The sequence below is a fragment of the Castor canadensis genome, chromosome 1 (genome assembly GCF_047511655.1).
Source record: "Castor canadensis chromosome 1, mCasCan1.hap1v2, whole genome shotgun sequence".
Lineage (NCBI taxonomy): Eukaryota > Metazoa > Chordata > Mammalia > Rodentia > Castoridae > Castor > Castor canadensis.
This window is the reverse complement of record NC_133386.1, coordinates 201,018,606-201,034,632: the sequence shown is the minus strand read 5'-3', so window position 1 is coordinate 201,034,632 and position 16,027 is coordinate 201,018,606. Positions and strand designations below refer to the sequence as shown.

At 38.6% G+C, this 16,027-nt stretch overlaps 1 protein-coding gene across 4 annotated transcripts in view; it reads right to left on the bottom strand.

Annotated features, from left to right (window-relative positions):
- Positions 1 to 16,027, bottom strand: part of Rtn3 (reticulon 3) — a 59,773-nt gene that overhangs the window by 20,224 nt on the left and 23,522 nt on the right. For 2 of the 4 annotated variants that reach the window (XM_074048055.1, XM_074048058.1), the window contains exon 3: positions 10,395 to 12,662. The exons of the other annotated variants lie outside the window; for them this stretch is intronic. In XM_074048055.1, the coding sequence (XP_073904156.1) occupies positions 10,395 to 12,662 (2,268 nt within the window). The remainder of the gene's footprint in view (positions 1 to 10,394; positions 12,663 to 16,027) is intronic. 4 annotated transcript variants of the gene reach the window in all.

Below are 16,027 nucleotides of genomic sequence, written 5' to 3'. Positions count from 1 at the left end.
ATTGACTACTCCTTGGCCAACTGAATAGCAGGGAGGATCTGAAAATGTGACCTTCTGATCTTAGTTATCTAAAGGATGCAATTAAGATAACTAATGCTGAATCACGATGGAATGGATAAAGGTACAACACTGGCTTTACTTTTCTATCCTTTTTTTCCCCTAGCAAGACTGGCTAGGCTTTTGTACATGCTGGACAACTACTAAATTTACCAATTAAGAAACAGTATAAATTTAAGCCTCCAGAAGTCAGATGATCCAATCTAAACTTAAACACTAATCACTAGCAAGTGTGAAAACCCAATTAAGTTTAAACTGTGGTTCTGACAGTCTGTAAACTGATATGACATGGGTTCAGTCTATAACACTGTCTGACATAACACTGATTATTTTCTTGCACAAAAGCTGACCATCTATGAAGTACCAGTAATTAGTGAGACAAAAATGGAAACTACAACCAGGTGTTAGGAAATGCACATACCCTAGATGTGAGATCTTACTCTACCTCCCTTGCAGTTCTCCCAGGTACTTCCCTAATGGAAACAGTGGGAATCCATAGTAACAGGGTCAGCCAACCCTACCTCCATTTTATTTCCCCCACATACACAGCAAAGTTGAAGAGTTGGGAGTGAACACCCCCCACAGAATCATCACCTACAGTTTACCATTCCTCCTTCCCTACCACTGCACCAACTCCCCAGCCCTGTTTTTATCTTCTTCTTATGGTAAAATAAACGTATCATGAAATTTACTATCTTGACCATTTTTAAGTGCAGTTCGGTTGGCACCCATCACTGCTAGATGCTGGTGTTTTACTATACTTAGTTAAATGTGTCCCTCTGTCCATTCATCTATTTTTTTAAATTACAGATAAAATTTTAATTTTAAATTAAAGTAAATTACAGATATCAGGAAACCTATTTCAGCTTGCATATTATCACTAAAGTTCAGTGTTTTAGTGTTTTTCTTCAGATGTAAATTTTACATACAATGAAATATAAACTATATTCAGGGTGTGAACACATGCATACATCTATGTCACCTAACAAACTATAGACTACTATTATATCCTAAGAGGTTTTCTAATTCTCCTTCCCAGCGACTGCAGTTTGGATCTTCAGTGTCCCTCAAAGGCCCTGGAATAGCAGTATTGGTAGGTCTGGGGTCATGGAGTATGACCTTGAAGTGGACTGTGGCAGGCTCCTCCTCCTCCTGCCATGAAGTAAACACATGCGCCCTACATGATGTGATGCTGGACAGATCATGGACTAAAACCTTTACAACTGTGAGCCAAAATAAATTCTTCCTAAGTTGATTGTCTCAGGTGCTTGTTACAGTATAGAAAGCTGACAGTCAATACCCCAGAAGCAACCAATTTTCTTGTTCTATGATTTAACATGATAGTAACCCACGCAGTAGTCTTTTTATGCTGCTTCTTTCACAGGCACTTCTTTTTTTTTTTTTTATTATTCATATGTGCATACAAGGCTTGGTTCATTTCTCCCCCCTGCCCCACCCCCTCCCTTACCACCCACTCCGCCCCCTCCCTCCTCCCCCCCCCAATACCCAGCAGAAACTATTTTGCCCTTATTTCTAATTTTGTTGAAGAGAGAGTATAAGCAATAATAGGAAGGAACAAGGGTTTTTGCTGGTTGAGATAAGGATAGCTATACAGGGCATTGACTCACATTGATTTCCTGTGCGTGGGTGTTACCTTCTAGATTCTTTTTGATCTAACCTTTTCTCTAGTACCTGTTCCCCTTTTCCTATTGGTCACAGGCACTTCTAATACTAATACAAGTATCAAAAACCAGCTGTATCATAGGTTATCTATTCCCTTACTGAGGGACTATTGGCTGTTTTCAGCTTTGGGCCATTATGAATAAAACTGCTATGAGTTACACAAGTCTTTGTGAACATGTTTTCACTTCTCTCTGCAGTGGAACTGCTGAATCACAGGATAGGTGTGTGGTTGTTTTCTTGAGAAACTTCCTAACTGTACCATATACAGTCTTGCTAACTGCTTATGAGAATTTCAGCTGCTCTATTACTCTATGATTAGGTGATGACAGTCTTGATTTAATTTTATATTTTAGCAGTACTGGGGACTGAAGTCAGAGCCTCGTGCTCGCTAGTGTTTTTTTTCCTGTTGAGTTTTTGTCCTGGGATTGAACCCAGGACCTTGTGAAATGGTAGGCAAGCAATCCACCACTGAGCTACATCTGCAGTCCTTGTCAGTATAACTTTGGCTTTGGGTGGATAGGTAGTGATATCTTACTTTGACTTTGATCTTAATTATGTGAAGATTCATGATGTTGAGCACATTTACACTGGATCATTGGTCATTCTTTTGTGAAAAGTCAGAATCTATTCTGTTTGATTTCCTGGATACTAGTCCTTCGTCAGATACACATTTTGCAATGCTTTCTCTTAGTCAGTGGCTTGACTATTAATGATGTCTTCTACTAAGTCAAAGTTTTAATTCTGATGAAGTCTAAATAATTAATTTTATAGTTAGTGCATTCTGTGACTTAAGAAACCTTTGCCTATCTGAAAATCATGGAGATATTCTTCTATGCTTTTTTCTTGTCTTTTTCTTGACAGGGTTTCTTCATGTAGCCCAGGCTGGCCTTGAACTCGAGATCCTCCGGCCTCAGCCTGGGAGTGTTGGGATTATAGGCATGTGCCCAGCTTTCATAAAAACTCTCATTTATTTGTTTATGTATGTATGTATGTATGTATGTATGTATGTAGTGGAGTTTGAACCCAGGACCTCACACTCGCTAGGCAGGCACCCTACCACTTGAGCCATTCTGCCAACCCTCATTAAAAATTTTAAAACAAAAAACTTGAGGAAAAGCATAGGAAGCTGGGTGTGGTGGCACATGTCCCAGGTTCTCTGGAGGTGGAGGCAGTAGGATCCCAAACTCAAGACCAGTCTGGGCAAAAAGGTACAAAGACTTTGTTTCAAACATAAAGTACAAGTTGGGCAACAATGACTCATGCCTGTAATCCTAGCTACATGGGAGGCAGAGATCAGGAGGATCATGGTTTGAAGCCAGCCCGGGCAAATAGTTCGGAAGACCCCATCTCAAAAATACCCAACACAAAACAGGGCTAGTGGGGTAGTTCTAGTGGTAGAGTGCCTGTCTAGTAAACATGAGGCCCTGAGTTCAAACCTAGTACCATCAAAACAAAACAAAACAAAGGGACTGGAGCTGTGAGCAAGTGGTAGAGCCATTTGTCTAGCAAATGCAAGGCACTGGGCTCAATCTCCAGTACAGCAAAACAAAAAAAGCTCAGGTGCTCAGGTGACTGATTCATTTTCAATTAACTTTTGCATATCATGTGAAGTTGGGATTGTGGAAGGCAGCACGCTAAGATGGCTCCCAAGACTCCTGTGTAATACTTCCCCATCCCCAAATGTAAACAGAACCTGTGAATATGACGGCCAGCTGCTGAAGAAGTTACCATGTGAGAGTGTCAGGAGGCTAGGACCTAGGCACCCTCTAGGAACTAAGCAAGGTCCTTCTTCCCTGGCTGACAGCCAGAAAACAAGAAAGTGGGCATCTCATTCTCCAACCTCCAGGAACTGAATTCTCCTAACCAGTAAACTTGGGAACAGGCCCACGAGTTAAATTGCAAAGTTAGTGGTAATTCATCTGTTTTTGTGATCTATTTGTTGACCCTTTTGCCATTACTACCTTCATTACTTCGTTTTACAGTGTATTAAAATGAATATTAAATCCCCTAACTTTGTTCTTTCCCAACATTGCTTTTGATTACCAGAAATTTCCATGGAACATTTCTAGTCAGACTGTCAATTACTTCTGGTAATTTCGTCTTCTTTTACTTATAGTAATTTGCATAGCATGAGTGTACGCACGCATGCGCACACACACACACACACACGTATTTTTGAGCAGTACTGGGTTTTGAACTCAGGGCATCACACCTTGCTACTCCTTGAGCCTTGAGCTCTTTTTGCTCTGGTTATTCTGGAGATAGGGTCTTGCTTTTTGCCTAGAATGGCCTGGATTACAATCCTTCTATTGTAAGCTTCCTGCCACTGTGAGGATAGGTGCAGTTGAGCCACTCCTCTAGCTCTTTCTCTATATTATTATTTTAGTGGTTGTCCTAGGAATCACAACATACATCTTTGACTTTTCAGCCTACTTAATATTAATATGTGCTACTACATAAAAAATGTAGACTAAACTATTAGTTTTGTCTGATGCACTGGAAAAAATGTAGAAATCCTGGTTATAGTACAGTTCCATATACTCATCTCTTTTGCTGTAACTGTCATATGAAATAAAATTACAATCTCTATGGACATTAAAAGCTTTGGATTAAACAATTTGTTATTTTTAAAGAAATTAAGAGGAAGCCAGGCATCGGTGGCTCATGCCTATAATCCTAGCTATTTGGGAGGCAGGGATTAAGAGGATCATGGTTCAAGGCCAGCCCAGGCAAACAGTTCCAGAGACCCTTACCTTGAATACACCCAACACAAGCTAGGGCTGGTGGAGTGGCTCAAGTGGTAGAGAGTCTGCCTAGCAAGAGTGAGGCCCTGAGTTCAAATTCCAGTACCACCCTGCTAAAAATAAGAAATTAAGAAGAAAAAAAAAATAAGCCTTTCATATTTGCCAGATGACTCACTACTTCCAATGGTCTTTGTTCCTTCCGGAAGGCTGGAGTTCTTTCTGGTATCATTTTTTCCTTCATTCTTTTTTTTTTTTTGGGGGTGGGGGTTGGGGAGGGAGTCGAGACTTCAAAATCTTGCCAATTTTCTTTGGGTGGTACTAGGGTTTGAACTTAGGGCCTTACGCTTACTGGGCAGGTGCTCTACCACTTGAATAATGCTCCCAGCCATGGTCTCAGAATCTCTTTTGCTTAACTGTACCGTTAACTGGTGAATTTCAATTTCGACAACTGTATTTCACAGTTCTAGAATTTCCGCTTGGCTGTTTTTAGGTTGAGATTTCCTTTCTTTTCAATCAAGCATATTTTCTTTACTTCATTGAATGGTTGTAATAGCTGCATTATCTGTCTCTTAATTCCAATTTATGAAGTTACAGTTTATGCAAACTGTCTTTTTCTCTTCAGGCTGAGTTGGTTCTTAAAATGTGGAGTTTTGGATTATATCCTGGATGCTGGCTTTTATGTTTTATAGCTTCTGGACTCTGTTATATTCCTCTTCAGAGTATTGACTTTTTGTTTTAGTATTTGGGTAAATTTTGTGCGTGCATTGTTTGGGTCATTTCTCCCCCCTGCCTCCCTCCCTGGTGGTCTACCTCTTGAGCCATTCCACCAACCCTGTTTTGTGTTGGATATTTTCGAGATAGGATCTCATAAAAAATTTGCCCAAGCTGGCTTCGGACTCCAATCCTCCTGATCTCTGTCTCCCAAGTAGCTAGGAGTACAGGTGTGAGCCACGGGCACCTGGCTCACACAGATTACTTGATACATAAAATTTTAGGCCTTCATGTGCTGGATCTCTCCTTTACAAGATTCCCATTCCCTTTAATTTCCAGTTGTTGACACCTTAAGGCAGACCCAAATTCTATCATCTGCATCCTCAATGAAAGTGTTAGCCAACCTGTGAGGTACCAACTTCAGTCTATCCTCTAAAAGCAGTAAAAATGAAAAATGAATTCCATGCTGTCTCTTCTTATAAGTGTCAACTCTTTCAGATCTGTTTTGTTCTTTTCATTCTCTAGTGTCTTCAGGCTTTTGTGGAATTTTTTTGTTTGTCTGAAATAATTTTGTCCAAAGTGTACAGTTATATACAGGAAGGTTGGGTCCAGTAGAAACTTAGTTGGCCATAATGAAAGAAAAGCCATTATAACTTTGTTTTTAAAAATTACTCCAGAGTAATGCATGGTCCACACCTGTAGTCCCAGTACTCAGGAGGCTGAGACAGGAAGCTCTCAAGTTCAAGACCAGCCTGGTGTACATAGAGACATCCTATCTTAAAACAAATAAACAAATAAAATTCCAAGGATTACTTCAGATTCATTATTCAGTGTGTGTGATACACAGACTTTTTTCCCCCCTCTGAGGTGTTGGGAATTGAAATCAGGGCCTCAATCAGTCTTACACTACCATATGAGCCATACCCCAGGCCTACATTCTTCTTCTTCTTTTTTGTTTTGTGGCGGTACTGAGATTTGAACTTAGGTTCTTGAGCTTACTAGGTAGATGCTCTACCACTTGAGTCACTTTGCCAGTCCTTTTCATGCTGGTTATTTTCAAGATAGGGTCTTGTTTTATGCCCCGGTTGTACTGGAATGTGATCTTCCTATTTGTGCTTCCCTGAGTAGCTAGTCTGACAAGCAAAAACTGCCACACCCAGGCATTAGTTGAGATGGGGGTCTCACAATTTTGCTGGGGCTGGCCTTGAACCATGATTCTCCTGATCTCTACCTTCTGAGTAGCTAGGATAAGTGTGAGCCACCATGCCCAGCAAATTAATTTTTTATTGGAGTTTGAACTCAAGGCTTTACATTTATTAGACAGTCACTATACTGCTTGAATCATGTGTGCAGCCCTAGATTCATTTTTAATAATGTCAAGAGATAATTCTGTATACCTTGTTTTGTATACAGATACTTGTTTTGTATACACATATTTTATGTATGTGTTGTAATAAAAACTGCTAGATACTGAATATCAAAAACTAGAGAGAAATAATGTCTATAAAATGGGTTACTACAAAGCTGTAAATGAATAAATTGTACATATTTCAACATTAAAGAACTTTAAAAACCTAAAGTTGAATGATAAAAGTTGTATAACAAACATGATTGAGAAAAAAAAGGGAGTTCAGGGCATAGCTAGAGTTATTGCCTGGCATGCACAAAGCCCTGGGTTTAATCCCCAGCATGGGGAAAAAAACAAAAGGTAGAAAAATGAAAAACATAAAATACTAGACATACATATTTATGTAAAATAAACTAGAAAGATGCACCAGGTCCATGGTGGTAGTTAGCTCTGGGGAAGGGGAGGAGAAACCTGTGGGTCAGGTGGTGATCAAGGGCCTTTTAGTCTGGAAACAAACATGAACACTAGTGTTGACAATTAATGGAAGTTAATTCTATGACTATAAGTATGAGCATGCATCATAGTGCTTGCACATGCTCACGTGTGTGTATGTGTGTACTGGTGTTTGAACTAAGAGCCTTGCTAGGCAAGCACATTCTATCACTTGAGCCAGGCTCCCAGCTCTTTTAGCTTGACTTATTTTACTGCAGGATCTCACACTTTTTTTCCCAGGGCCAGCCTTGGACCATGATATGCCTACCTATCCCTCCCATGTAGCTGGGATTATAGGCTATATTTTTTCCCACTTCTTAAAAACAAACAAACAGCCAGGTACCAGTGGCTCACTGACATCTTTAATCCTAACTACTCAGGAGGCAGAGATCAGGAAGATGGCTGTTTGAAGCGAGCCTGGGCAAATAATTCAAGAGACTCTATCTCAAAAATACCCAATCCAAAAAAAGGGCTGGCGGAGTGGCTCCAGTGATAGAGAGCCTGCCTAGCAAGTGTAAGGCTCTGAGTTCAAACCCCAGTCCCACAAAAAAAACAAAAACAAAACAAAACAAAAAAAACCAATCAATCACCAAACACCTGTAACAACTTCAATGATGGTGCAATATTCTGTTGCATGGTTATGTCATAATGTACTGAACCAATCTCTAATTGTTAAGATACCAAGATTTCTATCATTATCATAAACAGTGCCACAATGAAGACTTCTGCAATTTTTTTTGCACATAAATTTCTTTTCTTAGAATAAATTGCTAGGGCAAGTCAATTTATATACTAGTCACTAAGCTATATGCCTGCTATTTCCTTGCTTTCTTGCCAATCTGGACAGTAAAGCTCAAAAGCTATTTTCACTAAATTAAATATGTGAGGCAGGGATCTGATTTTCCTCCTAAGCAGAATGCCACAGCATAATTACTAAGCAACTACCTGTAAGATTGTCATGAAGGCTTCACTGTGTACTGGTACGTAACATGAAGAGCAAAATGGAAAATAAAATACTCATTTTTTGTTTTGAACCTATTTCTGTCCAACAACTTTAGGCAGAATGTGATCTCACAACTATTTTTACGGAAGATATTCAGGTACACTTATTTAAAATGCGAGGGTCATGTGCATCACTGAAGCAGTTTACACTGTTAAAGATTTAGTCATAAAGTAAAGTACTTTTAAAAGGTTTTAAATTTTGAAACTTGTAAAGATGAACCCTTAGCTTCTGTCTAATTGCATCAATTTTGTTTAATTGTCATATAAAAAATCTACTAATCATAGAATTTGGTTGGTGACAAATATTCTGAACTTCCACAGCCCTTTTCATCTCATACTGGATGAAATAACTCAGCTGGGAATTATTAGTAATCAGTATTTGCACAGTTCTTTATTTACAACAGTATCACCCATGGCAAAATAACTAACATCACTCTACTAACAAAGGAAGTTGCTGAACCAGTTAGATTAGTTGTCTCAGCTCACAGGAATGCCAGAATATGACACTGGAGGCTTTGTAGGCTAATTTTCACGTCTCATCACTCGAAAGTAACAACCTATAAGAATTATTACAACTCAAGAAGAAATCTAGCTTTCTGCTGTGGGCCACTTCTGTTGAAATGGGCAAGTTCATGAAACCCAGGAAAGTGGTGCTGGTCCTAGCTGGATGCTACTCCAGCCGCAAAGTCCTCATCACGAAGACCATTGATTATGGTTGGCGGAGTGGCTCAAGTGGTAGAGTGCCTATCTAGCAAGTGTGAGGCCCTGAGTTCAAACCCCAGTACCAACAAAAAACCAAATTCACCTATCTTCAATCACTAGTATAACTGCTATCCTTAAATATTCAAATTTGGGGACTGGGGATGCAACTATGTGGTAGAGTGCTAGTCTAGCATGCATGAGGCCCTGGGTTAGATCCCTAGCCCTGTCAAGAAAAGAAAAAAAAAAATTATTCAAATTTTGGGGTTTATCAAAAGACCTCAATGTGCTGATAATCCAACACCACTACCTAGCATGTGCCAGATCCTGTACTTGGTGCTAAATCTGAATATTAACTATGTACTAGGCAATGCATTATACCTCCGTTTTCACATTTTCTTTCCCCTCCCCTTCCCTCCTCTGCTTTTCCTTCCTCCTACTTCTGATCATTCTGCTTTAGTCTCCCAAGTGCTAGAATTACAGGTACCACTATACCAAGCTTCACATTTAATTCTTAAAATACCATTATAAGGCTAAATATAATTATTATGTCTATTTTAAAGACTAAAACTTAGGAAGATTAATATTCCCATAGTCTTCGGTAAAGAAAATCATTTTAAAATGGTATAATCAAGCATAAAAACTTTGTATTAACTAAAATGTTATTTTTGTTGTAAATATTACAACCCATGTATAACAATGTTTGAAAAGAGGATTGAAAAAGGGTCAAACAAGTTTGAAACCCATGGATCTCTGCATAGCACTTAATACTGAGTATACAGTAAGAGCAGAACTTGGGTATCAATTAGAAATTGGGGGCCGTTTGTGGAGGGCTTCAAGAACCTTTTTTCTCCCTTTGTACTTTTCAAGACACCAGAAGAGACAGCATTTGAAATAATGTACTAAAAGTCAGCTGTGAGGAATGTGATCATTTCAAATAAACATAGGAGGAAGGGCTTCTAGTACCATAATGAGTTGTGGCCTGAACAACATTAAATAAGGTTCGAAGTAGATGAATACATGTCTTAAATATTACTCCAAAATAGTATTATAACATTACTGGTCACCTAATTGCACAGCACAAAATCTCTGTGGTATATGAGCAAATTAATTAAAGGTTTCATTACTCTCTTTCCCAGGAGAAATTCCTTTATCTTTGATTGCTAAGTAGATTTCACATCAAAAACTCCAAGTGCCCAGTACTGTAACTGTTATGGAGACCCAAAATAAAAACCTTGCAGATTAATAAGAACATGATGGGGGCAAGGGAGGGGGTGGGGGGAAAGGGGGAGAAATGACCCAAATATTGTATGCACATATGAATAAAATAAAAATTAAAAAAAAAAAAGAAAGAACATAATGATATTCTTAAGAAGCAGCGGTCACTCTCACGCTAATGTATAAGGAAAGGATCTTGAAATGTAACAGAATTAAAACAAATCTCAGGAGAGGATTAATTTCATAAAATGGTCTACTGCTTCAGGAAATACTGGTATAGGGAAAGCAAGTAAGGCAATGATTAAAAAAATCTGCCTTTTCCCACGATATTGTGTACTTGTACATTAACTATAATTTTATGAGCATAACCAGAGACTAAAAGTAATTGTGTAATCACAGGAGAATTAACCACATGCAGTATTTCTAACATAAATGGTTACCTGAGAAGTCTGTCAGAAGTCTTGCTACGACATGCTTGTTTACCAGGTCAGTCTTGCTAAGGCTGGAAATAATATCTACCCTAGTTTCTCTGTTAATACTGGACTGTTTGGAAATCCCAAGATCAGGTTCAGTCTTGACATATGTATGTTCTAGGATGTCAGACGATCTCTGTGGCCACGACTGTGGAGCAGAGGTTTGCTTAAGTCTTCCTTCAGAATGAGATTCTCCTTCACCCTGTGCAGAAGCTGACTTCTCAACCTGTCTTTCACCTAATTCTTTAAGGGCTCTAATTGTGAGCTGCTCCTGTTCTAAGTCAAGAGATGCCACTGGAGTACCTTGGGAAGGAAAAGCACCTAGAAGTTCACTTCCTGTTGTTTCTTTGCTTCGTTCACTGTATTTGCTTTTAATGTCTTTAATTCCAGAACCACTGGACTCATTTTCATGCAAGACTTCCACAGGAAAAGTTCTTTTAAAGTCTGCTGTTTTCTTTGACGCTACTTCAGAGACATTTTCTTCCTCTTTATCTCCTACTAGTTTCTCTCTAGTTTCTGTAAAGACTGCTATCAAGTCCTCTGGGGAGGAATTGTCTGTATTTTTAACATCTTTTCCAGAAGCTGTCATATTTAGTGAGAATTCTGTCTCATTAAAAACATGTGGAGGTGCAGCTAAAGGAAGTTTGGGGTTGTTGGGAGCAACTTCACTCATAGTATCAGACTGTTTCACATCTTCTGACACTACATTTGTATCAGGTATTTGTGAATATGCCACGTTACCAACTGAATTCCTTCCAAGAGTATCAGGTAGAACCTGATGTGGCTCAGAGTCACTGACTGGCTCCTCAGAGTTTTCAGATGTTTTATTTCCCACTATCTTACAACTAGAAAGCTCTTTGACTTCCCTTTCACCTGTACTGACAAGAGCACTTGGAGCAGAAGCAGTTTTTTCAGTCTGATTTGTGTCATTTTCAAATGGTGTATCTGCTGTGATGTCTTCTATGACTGTATCATCAGACTCACCAGAACTATCAGCCTCTGTGATTTCTCCCAGCACAGATCTCTGCCAGGTCATTTCATCCTTCAGTTGATCATCAGGTAAAGCCACTTTCACTGTGGCTGCTCCAGAACCCGAGGAGACATGTTCCTCATACGGAGATCCAGGCAACTCTGAGAGTTTATCACCTTGTTTCTCCGCAGTGTCTTGTACACCTCTGACACTCACTCCTTTCGTAGAACTGAGGTAGTCTATGACAGGTTTTCCTATGACGGCATTTTCTGCCCAGTCACCTGTTGATTTGGTGATGGGAGTGCTCCCATTAATAGAACATACAGGAATTTTCTCATGAATATTTGTTTTAAGATTTATAACTGGAATTTCTGAAGGATATTCACTCCTGTCAAGTCCTGTACTTTTTGTGGTATACTCAGATTCATCGGTCTGTTGTTTTACTTGGGGAACCAAATTCCAAGTCAATATTTCGTTGGTAAAGTTATGTATGTCATTCACACACCTAGACACTTCTTTCAGTGCTGCAGTTGTGTGTGAAAACTGCCTAGTGAGCAATGCAGAGGTTGGGTAACGCCCTGCCTCTTTATTTCTCAGTGGAAATACTTTGTCATAAGTCTCTGACATGTCTGCAGATGATTCTCTGTCAGTGTGCACTGCCCAGCCACCCAAGTCATTTGTGCTCTCCTTATATGAATCTTTAAATTCTCTGTCAAATGTTGCTTTGTCAATAATTACTTCAAATGGTGATTCCGGGGAATCTTTTTCTAGAATACTACCTCCTGAAATGTCAGATGGGGACAAGGAATATGCACAAATGCCTTCTGCCTTAAACTGCTCAATGTGTGGTTTCTGGGCTGTTAGCAAAGTGAACCTATCATCCTTCCTACTTAGTACATGATTTGAGTTTTGGGATTCTTGGTCTTTATTTATTTCTTCTACTGGACCAGTCTCTTTTGATGGAAAAGCAAGATGTTCTGGGAAACTGGCTGGGATGGAAGGGAGGTTGCAAGGATCTCCCGCTGCAAGAGAAACTGGAGAGTCGGCTCTGTCCTTGCTGGTCCCCTGAGGCTTTTCCTCCTTTTTCATATCTAGAGCCAAGTGGACTTTTCCTTGTTTGGCTATAATATGCTGGCTGCCTAATACTTTGCTCTTTTCTCCATGTGGTGCTGTAAGATGAGGGTTATGTATTTCAGAAGATGCAAGAGAGGAGGAAGCCATAATTTCTGAAGGTGGCTCATCAGAGCAAAGAGAGCTCAATTCCTCTATGATCAGAATTTGAAAGAAAAAAAAATTGTTTACCAGGTACAATTATACATTAGTTAGTCAGGCCAAGCAGCATGCTTTTTATTTTTAAGTTAAATTACACACACATGATGAATATATATACACACACATATATATGCATACGAACACACACACATCAATATGTAGCAAAATAATGATCAACAGATTTCCTACAAGACATGCATAAAATTGCCAAGAGTAAAATAGAAATTCCGTATCATGCTACAAATTGCAAATGAAAAAACTTTTCAGGACAAATTATTTTTTATCAATCTACTTTTCCACTACAAATATAAAGCATAAAGAAGGTGACAGTGTTGGGAAGCTTTCTTTTTTTTCAGGTACAGTTATTCAACAGAAGCAACATAAACCATAGGAAACAAGCAACTTGATATTGTAAAGCACTAATACCCTTTCTTTCTTTCTTTCTTTTTGGCATAGTGGGGCTTGAACTCAGGTCTTCATGCTTGCTAGGCAGGTGCTCTACCACTAGAGCCATGCTGCCAACATAGCATAGATACACTTTTGTCTGTAAGGTGAACTCAGGATACACTGGTTGTATAAATCTAGTGTTACAGTCTTACAATCTCAGAAGGAAAAAGAAGTGGCCAGGGTTCCTTTTGATCTTAAAAAGATACAGCAGACCTTTCCTGAGCCTCAAGAAAGACCCATCACATGGCCTCAATGATCTAAAGAGTCCCAAAAAGGTTGGCTTGCTTCCAAATTTCTTGTACCAACTTGCCATTTTTATCAAAACTGAATGATGCCAATTGATTTCTCTGGTTGAGACAGCGTTAACTGCAGAATTCCTTTTAAAATAGAAGTAATGTAGGGCTGGTAGAGTGGTTCAAGTGGTAGAGTGCCTGCCTGGCAAGCATGAGGCCCTGAGTTCAAACCCTAGTACCACCAAAAAATAAAAAAGATTTGAATTTTATGAAAAAAATAGAAGTAATGCATTAATTCTTATTAGTTAATAATACCACGATAACCAATAGTTTACCACAAGTTTTCTAGCAAGCTTTTATTAGAGAAAAAGCTCAAAACAACCCATCACAAGGGAAGGCAATGTCTTTCTTACACATATTTGTATCTCTGGAGCTAGAAAGAAGCAGGTCTTAAAAAGTTCCAAATAAATCAATCAAAGATTCAGACTGCTAAGAAAAGACCTAAGTGGCCTTAGGTACTTAGTAAGTACTTGGGAAAACATTAGAGAGAAATTCCTCTGGGATTACTATTATTATTATTATTATTATTATTATTATTTGGGCGGAGATTGAACTCAGGACCTCAGGCATGCTAGGAAAGTGCTCTACCATGCACCCAGCCCTCCTTTAGGGTTATTTCTACTTAGTTTATGTTCTTTTTCATGTGAGAATCTGAACAATCACATTAGACAAAGGCAAACTTATGACTGCATTCAGATTTATTTTTATTACAGATGAAAATAAATAAAATTAAGCATCTTATTATAATAAATAAAATTCTATTATTATAAAAATGTTTCCAAATGCCATATAAAATTCCCTTATTTTGACACATCCCTAAAATCTGATGTAACACTTTAGAAAAGTAGAAATGTAATCTGAGTACTGGGTAAAAAATTCTTGGTAAATAAAGAATTATTTAGAAAACTATTACTAGGCCAGACAAAATTTAAAGTAAGCTATAACTCATTTCATTCTAATGTAGTTGTAAACATGGCTTTCATCTATCATAATATAGCTGAGCTACTCAGCATGACAGAGTGAAAGGTATAAACACTGTAGGTTAAAAGGTTTAAGTACTAGAGGCTACACTTATATCAGAAATATTCAAAGAAATGGTTTATGCATTTGTTATTGGACTTACTGTTCACTGTTTTTAACTAGAAAATGTTCAACATACCAAATCTGGGTTAAGGTAAAATGGCCTGGGAACCCCTCTCTTCAAACAGGAATGGAACTTTGAGGTGAGCAAAGCTGACCTCATCCCACAGGGAAGGCTCAGGTTATATGTTCGACAGAGATGGAAATTTCAGATGATCCAGATGTGTTGACTTACAGATTAAAGTCAGCAAAGTAAATTAGCTATAATTCAGCAAATATATACTGAGTGCCAGATACCAGAAATGGGTTTAAAGCAATAAACAAAACAGAAAAAAAAAAACCTTGCTTTGTGGAGCATGCAAGTAGAGGAAACAGAATTAAGCAAAATCACTCAGCAAAATGGTGGTGGTGGTGGTGATAGTGGTAGTAGTGGTGGTGAAGGCTATATTCCATGAAATAAAAAATCAAGTAAAGTAGCCCAGCACTGCTGGCTCATGCCTATAATCTTAGCTAATTGGGATGCTGAGATGGGGAGGATCGAGGTTCAAGGTCAGCACTGGCAGACAATTCATGAGACCCCCATCTCCAAAATAACCAGAGCAAAATGGACGAGAGGTGTGGCTCAAGCAAAAAAGCACCAGCTTTGCAAGTGTAAGGCCCTAAGTTCAAACCCCAGTTCTACAAAAAAAAAAAAAAAAAGAAAGCAAACTAAACTGAATGTTAATCAATGCATGTACACATTACTGGGAAAATTTTTTAAAAAATGATGAAAAACATTCCATGATTTGGCAGGACACAAACTTGTCAGTTTACCATGTCTTGATTTTCTCTTATCTTTCTTGAACTCTTAGCACTCCAAAAGTTTTGAAATGGGTGTAAAATAATCTAAGGTAAAACTACGAGATTAAATTACAATTCCTATTCTCAATATACTAATAGGATTTCTACTGAGAACCATGACTATATGATAGACTTCAAATATTTTATTCAAGATTCTTTAAAATGACATACAAAAATAATTCTAGAGTTGGGTATGGTGGCACATGCCTGTAATTCCAGCACTGGGAAGGATGAATCAGAGGGGCTAATCACGATTCCTACTAATGATTTCCTAACTCACTATTTGGAGTGGGCAAGCTTGCACAGTAGACAGAGATTGACACTTCATCTATTCCTTGGTGATTGTGAGATCCAGGTGCTAACACTCATTATTGCCCATCAGACTTTCCCACATGTAGCCAAAGAAGGAAACATTCTCATCTGTGCTTTAATTTTAATGATCTTGTTTAGAATTTTGGCAAATGAAAAGAAATTCCTTTGGTTAGCTGAAACTCTAATTAACTTAGACAGCTGACTTGTACCAAGACAATGGGAAAAAACTGGGTTGGAAGTAAAAAGTTCATAAAGACATGAAAACATTAAATAGAACAGACACCAGAATCCAGGAAGTCTTTTAGAGCAGCTCCTTCAAGCAAGGAGTCTTCCCATTAGTTGGTATGGTACTTAATGGTCAGTGGTGTGTCCAACCTGGTAAAACA